This window comes from Phycomyces blakesleeanus (assembly GCF_001638985.1).
Source record: "Phycomyces blakesleeanus NRRL 1555(-) unplaced genomic scaffold PHYBLscaffold_6, whole genome shotgun sequence".
Classification (NCBI taxonomy): domain Eukaryota; kingdom Fungi; phylum Mucoromycota; class Mucoromycetes; order Mucorales; family Phycomycetaceae; genus Phycomyces; species Phycomyces blakesleeanus.
The window spans coordinates 1,791,803-1,810,161 of NW_017265139.1; the positions used below are offsets into that span (position 1 = coordinate 1,791,803).

Sequence of the window (18,359 nt, forward strand, 5' to 3'; positions counted from 1 at the left end):
AATTACAAAATTCCCATAAAATCAGAATCGTCAGCTGTCTTTCTTATACCTTTTTATTTTTATTATTATTTTTAAATGTCTCTTCAACTCACCGAGTTTGTAAAGCGCCCCAGTGTTGGTCGTACTGGAAAGCCCGTCCGCGTCCGCACTAACTTCTTTGAAGTCACTTCTTTCCCTACCCAGAACATCCATCATTACGATGTTACCATCGACCCAGCGGGTACTCCTCCTGCTGTTTACCGTAAGGTCTGGAAGTGCTTTGAAGACCTTGATGGACAGGGTATCCTCAAGGGTATCAAGACCATCTACGACGGTCGTAAGAACGTATTCTCCCCCAAGGCTCTCAACTTAGGTGAGGAAGGTGCTCTTGCCTTTGAAGTAAGTTTTTAATTTTTTTGAAAAATATAGATAAAATAGCAATAAAATATAATTTGTTCAATTATTGGACTAGTACATACACGTCTTGCAAAATTTTCTAAACCTTTATTTTTGTTTTGTTTTTACTTATTAGGTCGATCTCCAGGAGGGTGACGCAGCCTCCAAGCGTTCCGGTGGTATGTTCAAAATTCGCATCAAGAAGGCTGGTGAAGTCAACATGGAAGAGCTCCGTCGCTTCTTGGCTGGTCAGAGCCCTTGCACCTCCAACTGCTTGACCGGTAAGTTATATTAAAAATACTCATTGTACAGCCCCCCCCCCCCCCCCCCCCCTTTTTTTTTTCTTGCTTTGTTCTGTTTTCATTAATGTACTTATTCATTCATATTCATTAAATAGCCATCATGGTGTTGGATGTCCTTATCCGCCATATGCCAAGCATGTTGTACTCAACCGTTGGTCGTTCCTTCTTCACTCCCAACGACAGCCGTCCTCTCCCTAACGGTGCTGAAGTCTGGCAAGGTTTCTACCAGTCAGCTCGCCCCACCGCTTGTAAGATTAGTGACCAATTAGATTAAAAATAATGTCGCTGTTATGAAATGTTTTAATTAATCATCATTTTAGGTAAGATGATGATCAACATTGACGTATCTGCAACTGCATTCTACGAGTCTGGCCCTCTTCCCCAAATTGTTGCCAAGATCCTCAACCGTCGTTCCGTCGATGAGTTGCGTCAGGGTATCCCCGATCGCGAGCGCAACAAGCTCGAGAAGGTCTTGAAGGCCTTGAAGATCCAGGTTGTCCACCGTGGTGACATCAAGCGCAAGTACAAGGTCACTGGTGTTACCCCCAGTGCCGTTGAACGTACTATGTTCAAGGATGAGGCTGGCAATGAGCAGTCTGTTGCTTCATACTTCCAGAAGCAGTACAACAAGCGTCTCGCTTATCCCTTCTTGCCTTGTATTGTTGTCAAGCGCGACATCTTCCTTCCCATGGAGGTTTGCGAGGTCGTTCCTGGCCAGCGTCACTTGAAGAAGCTTAACGAGAAGCAGACTGCCGAAATGATTAAGTTCACTTGCCAGAAGCCCAACATCCGCGCCAACAAGATCAACCAAGGTCTCCAGCTGTTACAGTACAAGAACAACCCCTACTTGCAGCAGTTCGGTATGGCTGTCAAGCCTGAGATGGCCATGATTAATGCCCGTGTTCTCCCCACTCCTCAGATCTCCTATCACGCTTCTTCCCAGGAGGCCACTTTTGCCCCTCAGGGTGGTGCCTGGAACTTGCGTGGCAAGAAGGTCGCTCAGGGTGCCGTCCTTGGCTCGTGGTCCGTCGTCAACTTCGCCTCCCAGGTTCCCATGCCCGCCCTGCAGCGTTTCGTCCGCGAGTTGTGCCAGACCTTTATCGACACTGGTCTCAACGTTGTCAACCGTTCCCCTCCTATTACCCAGGCTGATCCCCAGGGTAACATTGACCGTACCTTGAAGGAAGCCTGGTTGAAGGCCGGTAATGCCGCCAAGGCCAGCCCCCAGCTCATCTTCTGTGTGTTGCCCAACACCGGTGTTCCCCTCTACGCTGAGATCAAGCGTATCTCTGATACTGTCATTGGTATCCCCACTCAGTGTGTCCAGTCTAAGCACATTGCCGACGCCAAGAAGCAGTACTGTGCTAACGTCTGCTTGAAGGTCAACATGAAGCTCGGTGGTATGAACTTGTTCTTGTCCCCTGCTCAGATTCCCTTCATTGCCCAGCGTCCTACCATCATCTTCGGTGCTGATGTCACTCACCCTGCTCCTGGTGACATGAACCGTCCTTCCGTTGCTGCCCTTACCGGTAGTATGGACGCTCGTGCATCTCGTTATGCTTCTGCTATTCGTGTCCAGGCTAATCGCACCGAGATCATTGCTGATCTTGCCAACATGGTCAAGGAATTGTTGAAGAACTTCTACCAGTCTTGCGGTCAGAAGCCCGAGCGTATTCTCTTCTACCGTGATGGTGTCTCCGAAGGCCAGTTCAAGCAGGTCCTCGATGGTGAAGTCGCTGCCATCCGCGCCGCCTGTTTGTCTCTTGACAAGACCTACAACCCTACCATCACCTTTGTCGTTGTCCAGAAGCGTCACCACGCCCGTTTCTTCCCCATTGATCAGCGTGATGCTGACCGTACTGGTAACTGCATGCCTGGTACTGTTGTCGACACCGATATCGTTCATCCTTTCGAGTTCGATTTCTACCTCCAGTCCCACGCCGGTCTCCAGGGTACTTCCCGCCCTACTCACTACCATGTCCTCCATGATGACAACAAGTTCACTCCCGATGCCCTCCAGGAACTTACCTACCGTCTCTGCTACATCTATGGTCGTGCTACTCGTGCTGTCTCTCTTGTACCTGCTGCCTACTACGCCGATTTGGTTGCTGCCCGTGCTCGCTTCCATCGTCGTGGTGAGAACTGGTCTGACACCGATGCTACCTCTGAGAGCATGGATTCGGAAGCTCAGATGGCAAGCTTTGCTGTTGTCAAGTCCGATCTCCAGAAGGTCATGTATTTCATGTAAAAAAAAATACATTACATAAAAGTCTTGGGTTAATCTCCAAGATTTTGTTTCAAAAATAAAACAATGAAAACATTAAATAAAACATGACATTTCACTTGCACTTGAAATTGTGAAATCAACTACTTAAATGGCTTTTTGAATCTTCAGTTTATATATATATATATGTATATACTATTTTTCAAATAGATGTTTTTACACTCCGGGAAATATTACACTTTATTTTCACATTTTATACATAATTGTCTCAAAGGTGTACATTTTGTAGTATAAAATTCCAAGAGTTTTTCTCAAGAACAAAGAGAGAAAATTCAAAAGAACCTAATATTATTCGGAGAGTATAGAAATGAACGATTCTTGGAAATAGAGTATATTTATTTTGATTTTTATTTTATTTTTTATTCTTTAGTTTATTTCTTTAAAAAAATGGTGTATATTTTAAATTATTTCATTTTGCTTTGCTTTGCTTTCTTTTTTGTACATGTATTATTTCATACTCGAGTGCTTTATTTTCTCTTCTTTATGACCTTTTTGTAGGTCTTCTTGCCTGACAAAAGATCAACATAATCAGGCTTCTCTTTTTCTTCGGGCTTTGTTGGGTTTGTAGTGGTCTTTTTCACAGGCACGTCAATGTCCATGGCTGCCTCGACAAGAGTCTTCTTCTTTGTGGGAGTGGTTCGTTTGGCAACACTTGCAGCAGGATCAGCTACTTTCTTAAGAGCAAGGCCCTCCTTTTCCTTCTTAGTTGGTCGTCGATAGAACTTTGCACTCTTTCCCATTAGATGTTAACGATTATGAAGTACTGGAAAACAAGAGGAAAAATCACAGTGCCTAAATTTGGGTAATGCGAAAGTCTAAGCCACCCTATTTTTTTATGTTTCTGTTTTTCCTTTGGATTGTCAAAGCTTTGACTCCTCTCCATCAATACATGTTTCTGAGACCAACGAGATATTCTTTGTTTGAGACAGGACTATTTTGTTGACTCCTTTTTCTTAATGTTTCTCATTTTCCCAAGGCGCTTTTGAATTAACCCAGAAAGTGATCGAATTGAGCGTGCTATGCATTCCTCCTTCTATCAAAGTAATCTTTATAGTATTGATATTTCTATTCACGTTGATAAATTATAATGTATATATATATATATATGTATATTACGAATATTAAAAAGAGCTTCTTTAAGAAAATTTCATATTTAAAATATTTAAACTTGCATTGGCTTTGCTCTCACAAGTCTTGTACCTCCACTTACATCTCCGACAACAAGCCACCATAATGGCCGCAGTGCAGTCTCGTTGAATAAAGTAGAAAAAATTTTGAGGGTCAGACTTTGTCCCTTCTTTCTTACCTTTCAACCATAACAAAAGAAAATGTCCTTCACTCTCGAGACTAAGTTGGCCTTCAAGGTCCTTGACGGTTATTTTGAGAACTACTCTTATGTTAAGGGGTAAACATTTTTCCTTTTTCAATATATTTATGCTCCTAAACGCGTCAAACTCAAGTTATTAATAATTTAATAGTAACGAGGCCTCTGCTGCCGATAAGGAAGTCTTCGAGGCTCTCCCCGAGGGTCCTTCCCCCTCTGCCTTCCCCCACTTGGCTAGATGGTACAACCACATTGCCATCGTCAAGGGCTATACCATCAAGTAAGTACTATACAAAAATCACAAGAATTACAATTTTTACTGACACCATACTTTTTTTAAGGGCTGCTGTCGAGGGCTCCGTTGCCGCTCACGCCAAGGAGGTCGTAGCTGCTGAGGAGGATGAAGATGATATTGACCTGTTCGGTTCCGATGATGAGGAGGTTGATGAGGAGGCCGAGAAGGTCAAGGCCCAGCGTCTTGCTGAGTACCAGGCCAAGAAGGCTAACAAGCCCAAGACCATTGCCAAGACCACCATTACCCTCGATGTCAAGCCCTGGGATGATGAGACCGATATGGAGGCTCTCACCAAGGCTGTTAAGGAAATCGCCATGGATGGTCTTTTGTGGGGTGGTTCCCAGTTGGTTGCCATTGGTTTCGGTATCAAGAAGCTCCAGATCAACTGTGTTGTTGAGGACGAGAAGGTAATTATCATTTTTTTGTTTTTGAAACAAAAATCAAAAAATACATGAAGGGGTTCTTTTTTTTGCTGACAATTTCTTCTTTTTTTTTTTACAATTACTATAGGTCTCCATGGATGACCTTTCTGACAAGATCACTGACTTGGAAGACTTTGTCCAATCCGTTGATGTTGCTGCTATGCAGAAGATCTAAGATCTTTAATTGTTTGCCACATTGGTCATTTACCTCTTAATAAACACCCAAAACTCTCAACCAACGTTCTTTTATATAAGTCTTGTTTTAGAATTGGAAGAATGCGAATAAGAATTTCAACTATAAGAACCACTAACCAGAATAGAAAAATACCACTAATCTCTCTCCTTCGCTCTTTTCTTTAATGGCACAAAAAGTTTTTTCTACAAAACAAAGATATATGTGGGTTGACGAGGTCCTTTCGGCTTCAAACTATTATGATATGCTTGACATCCCTTCAAATGCAACACCTGAAGATATTAGACAGGCATATATAAAAAAGAGTCGTGTCTGTCACCCTGACAGATTTGTACCGCCTTACCCACCAGCTACAGAAAGTTTTCAAGGTTTGGGGAAAACAAAACAAGCCTTTTACGATGACAATCTTGACCATTATTTGCTTGTGTTGTAAAGCTCTATCTCTTGCATACAATACTTTGAGAGTACCCAATTCTCGATGGAAATATGATATGAAGCGTCAATGTTCATACACTTATCACAACACGCTTGACACAGATGACCCATTTGAGCACGTATTTGCACAGGCAAGTTTACGATTGACAAAATAAATTGGATTATGGAGGGGTATTTACTCCTTTTAATACTGCTAGTTATATAATGAAATCCTTCAAGGCCAATTTCACACTCTGCGAACAGTTTTAAGTAAGTGATAGGAAACCTCAAGTTTTAAAAAGTAACGCAATTATCTTTAAAATAGATTCCTTGAGAGAGACATATTCGATTCAATGGATGAACGATCAGATGATATCTTATCTTGAATTGAGCCTTACAAAGATTCATTCGATCTATACATGAAAGTATCATATTTATAAGAATAATTCTCTATAAATTGAATAGGTAATCACAGTTCTTGTAACATTTCTTTTTCTTTTTCTTTTAGTGGTCAACACTTGCTGTACAATAGCTCGGTTTGAGATACTTCAGATATATGAACTCCAAAGCAAACAACGAGAACTATCCTATTTTGACATTCGCCTCCGTCTTCAACATTCCATTAGCATTTCTAAGATCTTGATATCCTTACCCCTTCGTGCCAGTACCTTTGCTTCTAATCCAACCCAAAAACAAACACCACCAGCCGATAATGGATTACTAGGATCAAAAGTTGAACAGTTTCTCAAAAATGTCTTGCGTGTACTAGAGATAGGCGAGGCATATATTTAAACTACAATTCAGGAAATAACTAAAACAAGATGAAGAAATAAATAAAAATAAAAGGATGGCAATTTTTTTTTCAATTACACATACAGAACATAATAATAAACATATATCTTTACCGATAACATCATACAACAAGCTGTAAGGTCGTGGCTTGAACCAAATAGAACCATCGATTTTCGGCATATCTTCTGCTCATACATTTTTCTCTTTATCGTCCATTTCATCGTTTTTGAGATATATAGTATTGAGAAAGAATGCCTGTACTTCCAACTACTACCTCTGCACCAATCCCATGGCTCTCGACAAAGCCGGTCATATTATGGTTTCATGACCCAGGAGTGGTATTCACACAAGATGCTGTCATCAATCCAGATCATTTTCCGAACATTAGAGATGGACAGCTCTTGAGAATACATTTCCCGCGTAGTGGTTCTCATCCACCAGTGACATTACCAGGACCTACTAGCCCTCAACAGTCAGGGAATTCACTATCTCAACCATTCTCATTAGCACAGTTTGAAAGAGACCCCTTGATTGTAAAGGCAGCATGCGTCGATCGTGAATTACTTGTGCGCCAACAGCATCTCCAGGTAAAAATATATGCCTATAATTTAAAAGACCAATAGGATATTTAACGTCATTATTATTATTTTTTAAAAACGCTTATTCAATACCCCTCCCCCCTATGTACATACAAAAAAATCTGTTAGATATCTGTTTCGCGTGACATTGCCGAAAGATTCAATATTAGATTTCGCCCTGAAGTTTATGTTGAATTAGTAAGTACATATATACATAAAATGCTGCTACATTATATCTAATTTGACTTAGATTGATTCTAGTTCTGTAACTCTTAGTCATGTCGAGCTATGGTTTAAAGAGCAATACCTTGGAAGAAGTGACATGTGGCGGCTACAGCAGAGCCTCAAGGGAGCTTGTGTCTATGTCGAGAAGAAGTTAGTTTTTGCTGGTGTTATAAAGGCCACCGTAAAAAAGCTATATAATGACGGACAAGAGGTTAGAAAGGACAAATTTATATTCAAAAGTTTAATATCCTTAATCATGAAAAGAAAACATATTCTGATTTTCTTAAGGGGCTATATAGGTCAGCTCAGGTTATATAAGCGATAGTACGCGTATGATTTTTCGCTCAGGTTCAGCCAAGTATTTTGTGTATATTCAAATGTCGCGCGAGATGTGGGAATTTGATGAAGACGGCGAACTCTACTTTGAAAAAGTTGTAAACAACTTTTTACCCCAGTTATTTCAGAGATGGAAGGATATGGGTACCAATCACGTAGTATCTATTGTACTATTTACGCGCGTGTTTTATGATGCAGATGATCCGCTTGACAATATGGTCAATCAGGCTGAAGATGGCCGGTTTTACAAAGACTTTTACAAGGTTCTAGCAGACTGGGAAACCACTGATGATTGGATGTCCATCATCGGTCCCCTCAAAAAAGAGCAGCTCAAATTTCAACAACAAGTGCTCACTCGTACCGACGATGGGAAAACTATCGTATGTGGACGAATGGGAATGGCATTTGAAGGAAATCTACTTGAAGCTGTCAATTTGGCCCTTAATCCTTTCGAAAAGCACTATGTTGATCGTGATTTGATGCGCACTGGTCTATCTATCATCCTGATCACACCTGGTGCTGGGAAATTTTCAGTAAACAAAAAACTTCTTCGGTTAACAAACGAAAGAATGACCGACAATGGCATTGCCATGGACCTTGTTTGTCTGTCTCCTTTACCACTCCATATCACACCTTTACTGTTCTATATTTCATCAGCTTTGCCAGATGATATTGAAAGTTGTGCAACACCTAGGTATTCAAAAAATACGATGGGTAACTCCCCGGACAAGAATTCTTCTGGAAAGAAAGTTGCTGCTCAAACCGATCCTTTATATCGCGATGATACAAGCACGACAACTCAGACTTATTGTTCGATACCGCATTGGATTGACTGTAGCTTTTACCATCACGAGACAGGTCGATTTCTAAAACAAGATAAGTTTAAGACACGCTGCAAGATGTATGAGCTTCAGATGATGGGTATCATGGAGCATGATATTGCAACTATCTCTGTACCCTCTCTGGCCGAGCAATTTCCAAAATCTTCCAGTGCTAGTATTATTAAACAGCAAAGAAGCAGTAGTAGTCTGAATGATAAGCTCACTTTACGATCAGAGGACCATGCTGCATTCTCGGGTGCCCCTGTTGAAGGTTACTTGTCTCGCTCAGCAAACTTTCCGTCAAACCCAAGATCGTCTTACATCACTACATCTGATGATATTCCTTCTTTCAAAGCCATATTACCTAGCTCTACAGACTATTCTACTTATGACAGTATGGTATTCAAAGACTCTCTTGAGCCACGTTTCAATCGGCGTATACCGCCTGTTAAACTCCATTCTGCACCAAAACAAACATCTTCTGGAACTCATAGGAGCTCATTCGATGGTCCTGACCGGCAAGAGACTGATCAATGGCAAGGTAATAATACTCGAACTTGTGCCGTTAAGTCAAGTACGGTAAGTTTAGCTAGATATATATATATATATATAAATATAAGTATATATATATATAATAATATTTTTTAGACATGGCACCACGGGGATCAGCGTCGATTGACATCTATTATGTCTCAGTCGCAACAAGCCAACGGAAAGATTACTTTCAATAGTCCTGTACGAAGGGATGATCAGGTTACCAAGGGATCCGATCCTTTCAAGGGTTCTCCTACCCTGGCCAGAGAAGATGTTTACACGCGTTTTCGATCTGCGCGACGAGGAACGATGAATAGTAACGACACCAAATTTCCAAATACCACCGACCCTGGCCAGCAAATTGATCGCCTATTGGTCCCTGAAGATGATGACTCTGTGCTAGTGAGCTCGAGTACTGTGGATCCAGTACCGATCAATAACAAAGGGTTTGGTCGTATGGATAGTCGAAAGACAGCTGGTGGTCATTCCCCTCGTCAGCCTATAATTTCTGGAAGTATGCCCTCTCTCCATAAGCAGTCGGCAAACAGCGATATTCGGACAAGTATTGGAGGAGTGGGACCAAACAGATCGTCACCTCACAATACAAATCGACCGACAAATTCACGAATCCTGCTCATTAATCCTTGTAACCCTGCTGACCAGGCTATGGCCTTTACATCATATCTAAGACGCTGGCAGCACGCATTACCTAAAGCTGAGAAGCATGATGGGCCAGTTGTTTATTGGAAATCGCTTTCCAATCCAGCTTGTTTACCACTAACCACAGACTACTTTCCGTCTCCTGAGGAGCGAGCAACGTTTTATGAACTTTTTATGTACACTGTATCTGCAAGTGAAGACGTAAACCTTTATCAGGCCGGTGACCATACTCTCTCGGAACGAAAGAGAACTGAGAATCTCCTAACAGAAATGCTTAGTCAAAGATTAGCCCAAGGATTCCAAATTATTGTGGATAGTACTGGTAGCGAAACATATTCTAAAAAGTCTACAATGGAAAATCAAACCAAAGACAAAGAGGCAGGAATGACAGCAGGATCTAATGGTCACACTAATACCAAGACAGCTATGGGTAGTCTTCAAGATGAGCCTGATAGATCAAAGTGGAACCAAAGAATGTACTGGCTGTCCATGGGTCATCAAGTACATCAAGTTACATTTGACTCTTCTGGTCAGAACGTAGAAGTGCGTCGTTATGTACGAATAATTTCTTTTGATCTTAAAAAAATCATTTACACCTGTGCAATTTGGCCCAAGCATCTTCCAGGTTACCGTCCAAAGAATGTTGCGTTTAACTATCCAAGCATCTCTTACGGCTGGAACTACCTTGATCATTTGGTCGCCGGATATCAAGAAAATCTTACAGACAATCTGCGGTTCTGGCGTGCTCGCTTTATTATCATCCCCCGGGAACAATTGCCGCCCAATGTGATGGTACCAGGGATGTCCCACGATCATCTTGATGACGAAGAAAAGCGACTAGCACTTTTTGACACCTGGATCCAAAATATCCGAAAGGTGCGCTGGTGGACGCCCAAAGAAAAGGAAGAGATGCAAACAAAGCGCAAGAAAGAATTGTGTATATCTGATTTTGGCCCCAAGTTGACAACAATGGACTCCTCGGCTTATTTGACATCTGAAGTTGCCAATTCTGTTGGTAACTCCATTGGCGAATCTCTGGTCAGTCAGCACAATAGTCTATTATCTTCTATTGGTAGTCTTGGACAACCTCTTGGACTCTCCAAGGAATCCAAATCTAAAGATATAGTGATAGCTATGCGTGATTTTAAAGAAGGTCTTAAGATTAAGGACAGAAGATGGCATTTCAGAATGTTCCGTAATGCCTTTGTAGGCTCTGAATGCGTAGACTGGATAGTCAGCCAGTTTGATGATATTAGTACACGCGAGGAAGCTGTTGCGTTTGGTAACAGTTTAATGGCTCGCAAACCCCCTCTTTTTGTATCTTCCACCGACCGTCATGGTTTTTTGGATGGCCACTACTTTTATCGACTACATGATGAGTTTACACCCGGTCAACAGAAAGCCTGGTTTCTCAACAACTCGACTCAAAGCAGTAGACGGTCTACCACAACATCGTTGGCTACACACCACTCGGGTGGTAAAGATAGCAAGGAGAGCTCTAATTTAAATGAGAAGACAGGAGCCCGACCGTCTGTTAATCGCGATGTAGAAGAGCCAGTGATCTTTGAAATGTCGCGATCAATGATTATTGACGTTGACCCTTACAAAAAGAGCGACAGACGTGAGACAGCCATTCTTCATTACGATACCCTTCACAATCCTAAAAATTGCTATCATCTCCAGATCAATTGGCTCGGATGCACGGCTCAATTGATCCAGGAATTATTACAGAACTGGAGTAGACAGGCCGAACGACTTGGGCTCAAGGTTGTGGAGGGCTCTGTTGAGCAAGCATACGAAGAATCTGAGAATAACAACCCGTTCCAGTGCCCGGTACCGATCTCATTTGCTGTTGCGCCACCGTCTGTCTCGGAAATTAACCCAAAATATGAGGTTCCTGATCAATTCTATGCAATTGCTTTAGTACGCCATATGGGATTTGTATTAGATGTTGAGGCAGATTCGAGATTCGATAAGGCCAAGGCAGAGGGTATTAAGCTTAAATACTCCTATGTAAAGGAGCCATACAAATACGATCAATATGTACATCGCTCTGGCGTGGCCTTTGTACAAATCCGGCCTGATAACCAAGGTTTCTTTTGGGTTAACAACAGACTCTACACAAACCATACTCCGGCGCTGGTGGCTCGTCGCCGCGCGGAGACCAGTACACTTATGCACCCAGATGTTTTGCGAACTACCTTTCAAGCACGCTGCAATGATCGTGCATGGCTCACTGAATTTTTTGAGACAACGCGTGCACAGCTTGTTCACCCAACTGAGCATGAAGATAGTCTAGGGTCCTGGGTACTTGAAAATGTACGAGCAATTGACGATCTTGCTACCGAAGATACAGAGCATGATCTTGTTCTCGATCCTATCAGTCCTACAATAGCTGTATCCAGTGGAGCTTCAACTATGCCATTTGTCACGGCAAGTCAATCTAGTACGACTAACACTTCAACCACAACTACTACCACAGCCGCAGCCACAGCCACAGCAGCAGCCACAGCCACCTATACAGTGACAGCAACAGCGACAGCTTCTAATGTTACTGGTGGTACTAATGCCGCCAATGTTACAATTGGTCCGTCATCGGCACCAACGACAGCGCCCTTATCGACGGGAATTGCATCAGGACCAAATACAACATCAATAGCAGATGAGTCGCATGGAGGACCATCGTCCCTTGGGGTTCTTGATGTGACCCATTTTTCTACCCCGCCAACCTCAATTTAAAGCCGTTATGTTGTTGTAAGAAGAGCAACAACAATGATAATGATTATTAACAATAGTGGTGATTATTGAATTAGTGCTTGGGGGTTTGGATAGCCCGTTTTTTTATTTATTTATTTTTTTATGTATATGAACACTTTGGAAAAGAAGAAGAAGAAAAAAGAAGTGCCTTTCCTTTGGTCTTCCCCCCTCCCTTTCCCTTGAGGGAGAAAAGAGGGGTGTACAAGCAGAAAGCGATGCAAGAAAGAAAGAGAAAAAGAAAAATAAAAGGGGGAGGAGGGGTCTAAAGAAGCCTATCCCTCGACTTACCAAAATGACAGAAAAGGGCGAGAGAGAGAGAGAGAGAGAGAGAGAGATTATGTAAGAGAATAGAATGCGAGAAAAGAATGCCAAAAACAAAGAAAGAAAAAAGGGTAAAATATAAAGCAAGAGTGCTTAAAATGTGAGTGTAAATATGTGTGTGTGTGTGTGTTTGTGGGTGGGTGGGTTGTAAGTGTAAAAGCGAGATAGATAGAGGGCGTGTGTGTGTTGGCGAGTGGGTGGGTGGGTGTTTGTGTATAAATTGACTCAAGCTGGTAGATGTAAGAGATCAAGGGAATAAAGAAAGGGTGGTTGATGATGAGTTTTTTTCTGGTCTCTGAATGTGAGATGTAAATATGTAGATATAAAGATGTAAAGATTCCTTGGGTATTAAACGGGTGGCCTTTATGAAGTTTATATGGCTTTTTTTCTTTACATCTGGCTCATGGAATACATGTTATCCATTGCTTGCTTTTGAAGTATGTTTTCTTGGAATCTGTTAGAAGAATGATGAGTGATAAGCTTCAGAGAGTAAGTCAAATAACTCACTTGCGCAATTGTTCGTTCTCGTGCACCAAGCGTTCCAAATCAGACAAGATGGACATTTGATTATCTTTGAGATGCTGGATGTGTTGGACAGCTTATAAGTTCAAAAGGGGAGGGATCATTAGTTTCTTAGTTTTGATAGATGTGTTATAAGAAATTTTGACTTACTGCGATGCAAAAGAGCCACTTTGCTCATCTTCTTGTTTAAACAGGCAGGTAACTCGTTTCGAAGATCTTCAAATCCGTCTTTAATCTGGGCTCGACGCTTTTGTTCGGACTGGATGTGTATTTGACGTCTTATTTCGATAGGAGATGGTCCTTTTCTGTAAATTTATGTTAGTAATTTTATTTGAGGTTAATTATATTAGACTTACTGAGATCCGTCTCCGCCGTCCTCTTCGTCTTCTTCATTTTCAGAATCTTCCATGCACTCTTCTTTGGAGTCTCCTGTGGACTGGGCTTTACGTTGTTTTTTACGCTGCATCGACTGTCCTCCTCCAGTTGATTGTTCGTATGTTTCTTTAGAGTACTGGAGGAATTCGGGATAAAATGATTCTGGTAGAGAGGATGCCTTGGCAATTGTCTCGTTGAGATAGTCTACAGAAGACGAAGACATTGTGGATGTGGTTGTGGTCGAAGAGGAAGAAGCGACTAACATTGGTGGCTCTGTTGGCATTATGGTCGATGGAGAGCAACATGGGTTGGATTTTATACCATTCTGATGGGGTGGAGGTGTTGAAGAAGTCGAGATAAAGGTTTCTTCCGAGGGTCCTGAAAGAGAAGCGAATTGGTGCTGAATGGTAGATGATGGGTCATAAAAGTAGCCTGTAGAACCATTATTATTATTATTATTATTGTTGTTGTTGTTGCTGTTGTTGTTGCTGTTGCTGTTGATGAGAGGCGAAGGATGACCGGGTGCCATTTGAGAGACATAAAAGTGAGATTCTATAGATAATATGTAAGAATCGCTTTTCGTTTGAGAGAATGTATATAAATTGTACCAGCAGAAGGATAGATCATCGGTTGATCTGCGAGTTCTAGTTTTGTGTACTGGGAAGTGGGATATTCACCCATGTAACTAGAAGAAGGCATGAAATATTGGCTCATTTGTGGTGTAGGTCTTGTAAGCCTTTGCGACGTCAGGTAAGAAAAATGAGGAGGTATATATAAATAAAGAAGGGATTGAGAACAACAAAATGGCCAGATAAATAAGGGGTGACTTTTTATTTTATTGTATTAAGACAAGGAGTATATATAAATATATAAAGACAATAAATGCCAGATATAAGATGGTAACTATTGGATAAATAGTCAAGGGGAAAAAAAGGAAAGAGCGTTGAAGAAGAGAGGAGAAGAAAAGGAAGGGGGGGAAGACCCTTTTGAATTTATCTGTCTTGAAGACAAGTGCTACGCAACCCAGCTCGGTCATAACAAGAACTGAGTTATACAGTATAGGGCTCGGTGCTCTGAAGATGCCACTAAAAAAAATCTTTCAACCTTGCTCGGTGCTGCGAACCAATAAAATAAAGGGCACTTTTAGAGGCACCATCTGTTGTTCACATCGGTGGGTAATGTGTGCAACAACCCCAACCCTCAGAAATTTATACACATAAAATCAGCCGCTTCAATCATTGTCTGGCTTGAATATCAACCTCTTATCGAATATGACTTGAGTAATAATACAATAAATAAATAAAAATAAAAATAAAAATAAAATCAAGAAAATCTACTGTAATCGATGGTATTATTACTATTACTATTACTATTACTATTACTATTACTATTACTATTACTATTACTATTACTATTATTTTGCTGTTCACACCTTATGGTTACACTCTCTTTTTGGTCTGAGTATAGTGTACGACAAAAAGGATTTTTTAATAATATAATACTCTTGGTAGAAGAGTAGTGCACATGGCAAGTGGCCGAACTTATAGAGAGTCTTGACAAATTATTATTGCTGTTATTATTCCAAGTACAAGAAGTCCTTCCTTTATAAAAGGGCGACATTTAGAATGAGAGAGTTTTATTGAATGATACGTTATAGGTATTATATATTTATGGAATGATGAGGATAATGATGATGGTGATGAAGTACGACATGTATACACCATCTTCGTACCGCCTTCCAAATACAATCTATACATACAATTACAATTACAATTACAATTATAATTATAATTATAATTATAATTATAATTATAATTGTATATATAAATTATATATAATAGAATAGAATAAAGAAAGGACAAGTAAGAAACAAAAAAAAACCTATCAGGCTTATTCCTCTTTTTAGGCACAAGATTGGGATAGTTCTTTTTTTTGTGCTTTGCGGGTCAGTGCCGCAACCATTTTGATTTATTTATAAACTTGTAACATTTTCATTTTCATTAGTATATATATATATATATATAATTTTCGCACCATCAATCTAACCAACAGGCGTAGTATTTCGACTCTTGGTACCACAATACATTTTGACAATAATAAGAATAATAATTCATACATATATATGAATATAATAAGGAGATTTAATCACTCAACGTGGCTCTCTATTATATATATATATCTGTATCTGTATCTGTATCTGTATCTGTATCTGTATCTGTAAACAAAAGTAGGGCAAATGCCGATACGGTTAATTAAACAAAGTCAAAGAATATAGAAATAAACAAGATGTTTATTTCAGTCAGAAAGAATCCAGAATAGCAGAGCGGGTAATATATGTTTACACACAAGTCGTACGAGTAATATTGTATGTAGGCTGTATACTACAGTCAAAATATATTATATTTATATATAAATACTACACCCAAACCCCCCCTCCTCCTCTCCGCCATCCCACGTGGCAAGAAACTTATTTTATATACATAATATATATATATATATGCGTGTGTGTGAATAAGTGAATAAGTGAGTGAGTGAGTGAGTGAGGTATACAGTCTCATCAAAGAACACTTCTTGTATATCCAAAGACTCTTTACAAAAATAAAAATAAATAAATAGATAGATAGATAAATAGGTAGATAAATAGATAAAATATATGAATGAAAATAAACAAGACATCTTGTATTCTAAGGGGAAATTACAGTCTCGTAAAGATCAAAACCATAATTTGTATAAATGTATATATACTCATGCGCGCATAGAGCTCAAGGAATCACACATTCATTGCTCTTTTGCTTTAAGCCAGTTTTGTTGGATAGCATAAGGTACCTTGTACCCAAATGTCTCCATCTCCTCTGCAGCAACCAAATAACGGGGATCAGCTTCTTGTGCCAGTCTTCTAAGCAATGCAACATAAGCCATCTGAGGAGGAATTGCACCATAACTCTTCATCTCCTCGAGGTAATTGAATGCGTTCTCATATTCGCGACTGGTGCATTCAAGCGAAATCATGTGGGTGTATGTATCGGTATTGGGTGTAATACCAGCCTTCTTCATCTCAACAATCACAAGCTTGCCCATATCCCGCATTCTTGTGTTTATGCAGGCAATTAGAACAGCATTGTAGGTATCAACATTAGGTGTCACGCCCAGAGAAGCAGCTTCACGGTAAGTAGCAACAGTACGCTCTACATCCTTGGCATCAGCACACGCTTCCAAGACCACATTGAAAGCTGTAACATCCACAGATTTGTCCTCCTTCTTCAACTGTTCCAAAATAAAGTAGGCCTCATCAATCTTATCAATCTGGTTTCTCAAGTGGTTACGGATTGGCAGTGTGGCTTGAGCAGAGGGTGTAATTCCAGAAGCACGCATGATATCAAGCACACTAAATGCGCTCTTGAGATCTCCCTTGTTCATAAATGCCTCCATCAAAGGAGCAAAGTAGTACTCCTTGTATGTGTAGCCGTTTTCACCAAGATGCTGGAGCACCTCTGTAGCCAGCTTCACATCTCCAGACAATCCAGCCACACGGATCACATCAAGGCAGATACCTTCATCAGGGCGCATTGCGTTCTCCAAAACAGCTTTCTTCCAGCAGAACGAAACAGCCTCATGCTAAACACAGTCATTTGCTGTTAGGCTACATATCCATTTTCTTTGGTCTAAAAACCGCTATCAAATCGTGCTTTACCTCGTCTTTACGGGCCGCCAAACACAACACATTAAATAACATTGTAGGATCGGATGAAACAGAGAGACATTTATCCAAAGCCTCTTTGAGAAGTGAAAAGGCAGTCTTGGAGTCCGAGACACGTACACAGATACCAATAACGTTGCTGTAGGAAGCAATGTTCATAGGGATGTTGTTCTCCTTCATCTTGTCCATTATGTCGAATGCATGCTCCAATTCTTCACGCTTGGTCAATGCTCGAATAAGACTGTTGTACGAAGATTCTGACATATCGATACCCTTTTTCTCCATCTCTGCAACAATTCCAGCTTGAGCGATACTAGAACCTTCACTTGCATAGCTCTTTTATGGATGTTAGTTTCCCATCATCATAAGCACTTTTCTATGTCTCTGTCCCTCTCTCTTTCTCTCTTTATATCTGGATTTCTATATATATAAATATATATTCTTCTCTGTACCTGAAGGATGAGGTTGTAGGTTTCAAGTGTGGGCTGGATACCCTGTTCTTCCATCTTTTCTAAAGTGGTCATTACATCCTTGCTTCTGTTTGTACTCGCGTAAGCAGTCAAGAGAGCAGTGTAGGTGTTGCGGTCGAACTTTAGGTTTTGGGCCTTGATTTCCTCAATGACTTTAAGGATCTCCGTAAGCTTTTTAAAGTTGTTAAATTTACGGCCTAAGATTCTAGACAGGTTGTAGTTGAAGCTGGAAAGAGGTGCAGTTGGATGACTGTTTTTAATGAAGGTCGAGGTAGATTTGACATCTGCAGTAGTCGCTGTAGACTGGAAACGAACTAGACCTAGTCACAAAACCAGTGTGAATTCAGGTGTACAAGCAGAAATTATCTGTATATGATTTGTTTTTACTCTTTGAAAATGGACGTGCGTTCGGGCTAGCAGCGAATTTTGCGAAAGGCTTTGCAGTAGCCTGAAGTTTCGACAATAAATGTGTGTTCATTCTGTTGGAGGCGACTTCTTTGCAAAGAGGGACCCCTGGGATAGAAAAATATTCATTAAGCAGCGCAATAAGAATAAGCCACTCTAAGTCTCAAGTTCCAAGCTCCGTGACGCGAAAGCCAAAAAAGGCAATTACTATCTCTAGCTTTTGTCCTGCAATAGCTTTTAACTTTTTACTTGTCGTC

At 40.7% G+C, this 18,359-nt stretch overlaps 7 protein-coding genes across 7 annotated transcripts; 4 read left to right on the plus strand and 3 right to left on the minus strand.

The window, feature by feature from the left end:
• Positions 1-33: 33 nt before the first annotated feature.
• PHYBLDRAFT_123569 (hypothetical protein) lies at positions 34-3,052 on the plus strand. The gene is made up of 4 exons (XM_018428937.1): positions 34-378; positions 512-656; positions 773-925; positions 998-3,052. Exons 1-4 carry the CDS (start codon positions 76-78, stop codon positions 2,923-2,925), a joined length of 2,529 nt encoding a protein of 842 aa, XP_018294337.1. The 5' UTR covers positions 34-75; the 3' UTR covers positions 2,926-3,052.
• A 313-nt stretch (positions 3,053-3,365) lies between these two features.
• PHYBLDRAFT_143278 (hypothetical protein) lies at positions 3,366-3,701 on the minus strand (the record flags this gene model as incomplete). The annotated part of the gene is made up of 2 exons (XM_018430962.1): positions 3,366-3,392; positions 3,450-3,701. The coding sequence occupies 2 exons, from the start codon at positions 3,699-3,701 to the stop codon at positions 3,366-3,368; spliced, it is 279 nt and encodes a 92-aa protein (XP_018294338.1).
• Positions 3,702-4,264: 563 nt separating this feature from the next.
• On the plus strand, positions 4,265-5,246 carry PHYBLDRAFT_123571 (hypothetical protein). Its single transcript, XM_018428938.1, has 4 exons — positions 4,265-4,366; positions 4,440-4,565; positions 4,627-4,987; positions 5,091-5,246. Exons 1-4 carry the CDS (start codon positions 4,290-4,292, stop codon positions 5,175-5,177), a joined length of 651 nt encoding a protein of 216 aa, XP_018294339.1. The 5' UTR covers positions 4,265-4,289; the 3' UTR covers positions 5,178-5,246.
• Positions 5,247-5,361: 115 nt separating this feature from the next.
• On the plus strand, positions 5,362-6,401 carry PHYBLDRAFT_59834 (hypothetical protein; the record flags this gene model as incomplete). Its single annotated transcript, XM_018440566.1, has 4 exons — positions 5,362-5,563; positions 5,631-5,749; positions 5,828-5,879; positions 6,118-6,401. The coding sequence occupies 4 exons, from the start codon at positions 5,362-5,364 to the stop codon at positions 6,399-6,401; spliced, it is 657 nt and encodes a 218-aa protein (XP_018294340.1).
• A 251-nt stretch (positions 6,402-6,652) lies between these two features.
• PHYBLDRAFT_166272 (hypothetical protein) lies at positions 6,653-12,294 on the plus strand (the record flags this gene model as incomplete). The annotated part of the gene is made up of 5 exons (XM_018435391.1): positions 6,653-6,988; positions 7,109-7,177; positions 7,230-7,415; positions 7,504-8,940; positions 9,010-12,294. The coding sequence occupies 5 exons, from the start codon at positions 6,653-6,655 to the stop codon at positions 12,292-12,294; spliced, it is 5,313 nt and encodes a 1,770-aa protein (XP_018294341.1).
• A 729-nt stretch (positions 12,295-13,023) lies between these two features.
• Positions 13,024-13,813, minus strand: PHYBLDRAFT_166273 (helix-loop-helix DNA-binding domain-containing transcription factor; the record flags this gene model as incomplete). The annotated part of the gene is made up of 4 exons (XM_018435392.1): positions 13,024-13,087; positions 13,141-13,231; positions 13,306-13,460; positions 13,512-13,813. The coding sequence occupies 4 exons, from the start codon at positions 13,811-13,813 to the stop codon at positions 13,024-13,026; spliced, it is 612 nt and encodes a 203-aa protein (XP_018294342.1).
• Positions 13,814-16,308: 2,495 nt separating this feature from the next.
• Positions 16,309-17,142, minus strand: PHYBLDRAFT_110160 (hypothetical protein; the record flags this gene model as incomplete). The annotated part of the gene is made up of 1 exon (XM_018428152.1): positions 16,309-17,142. A coding segment is annotated over one exon (834 nt), but the record flags the coding sequence as incomplete, so codon positions are not given.
• Between the last annotated feature and the right edge of the window lie 1,217 nt (positions 17,143-18,359).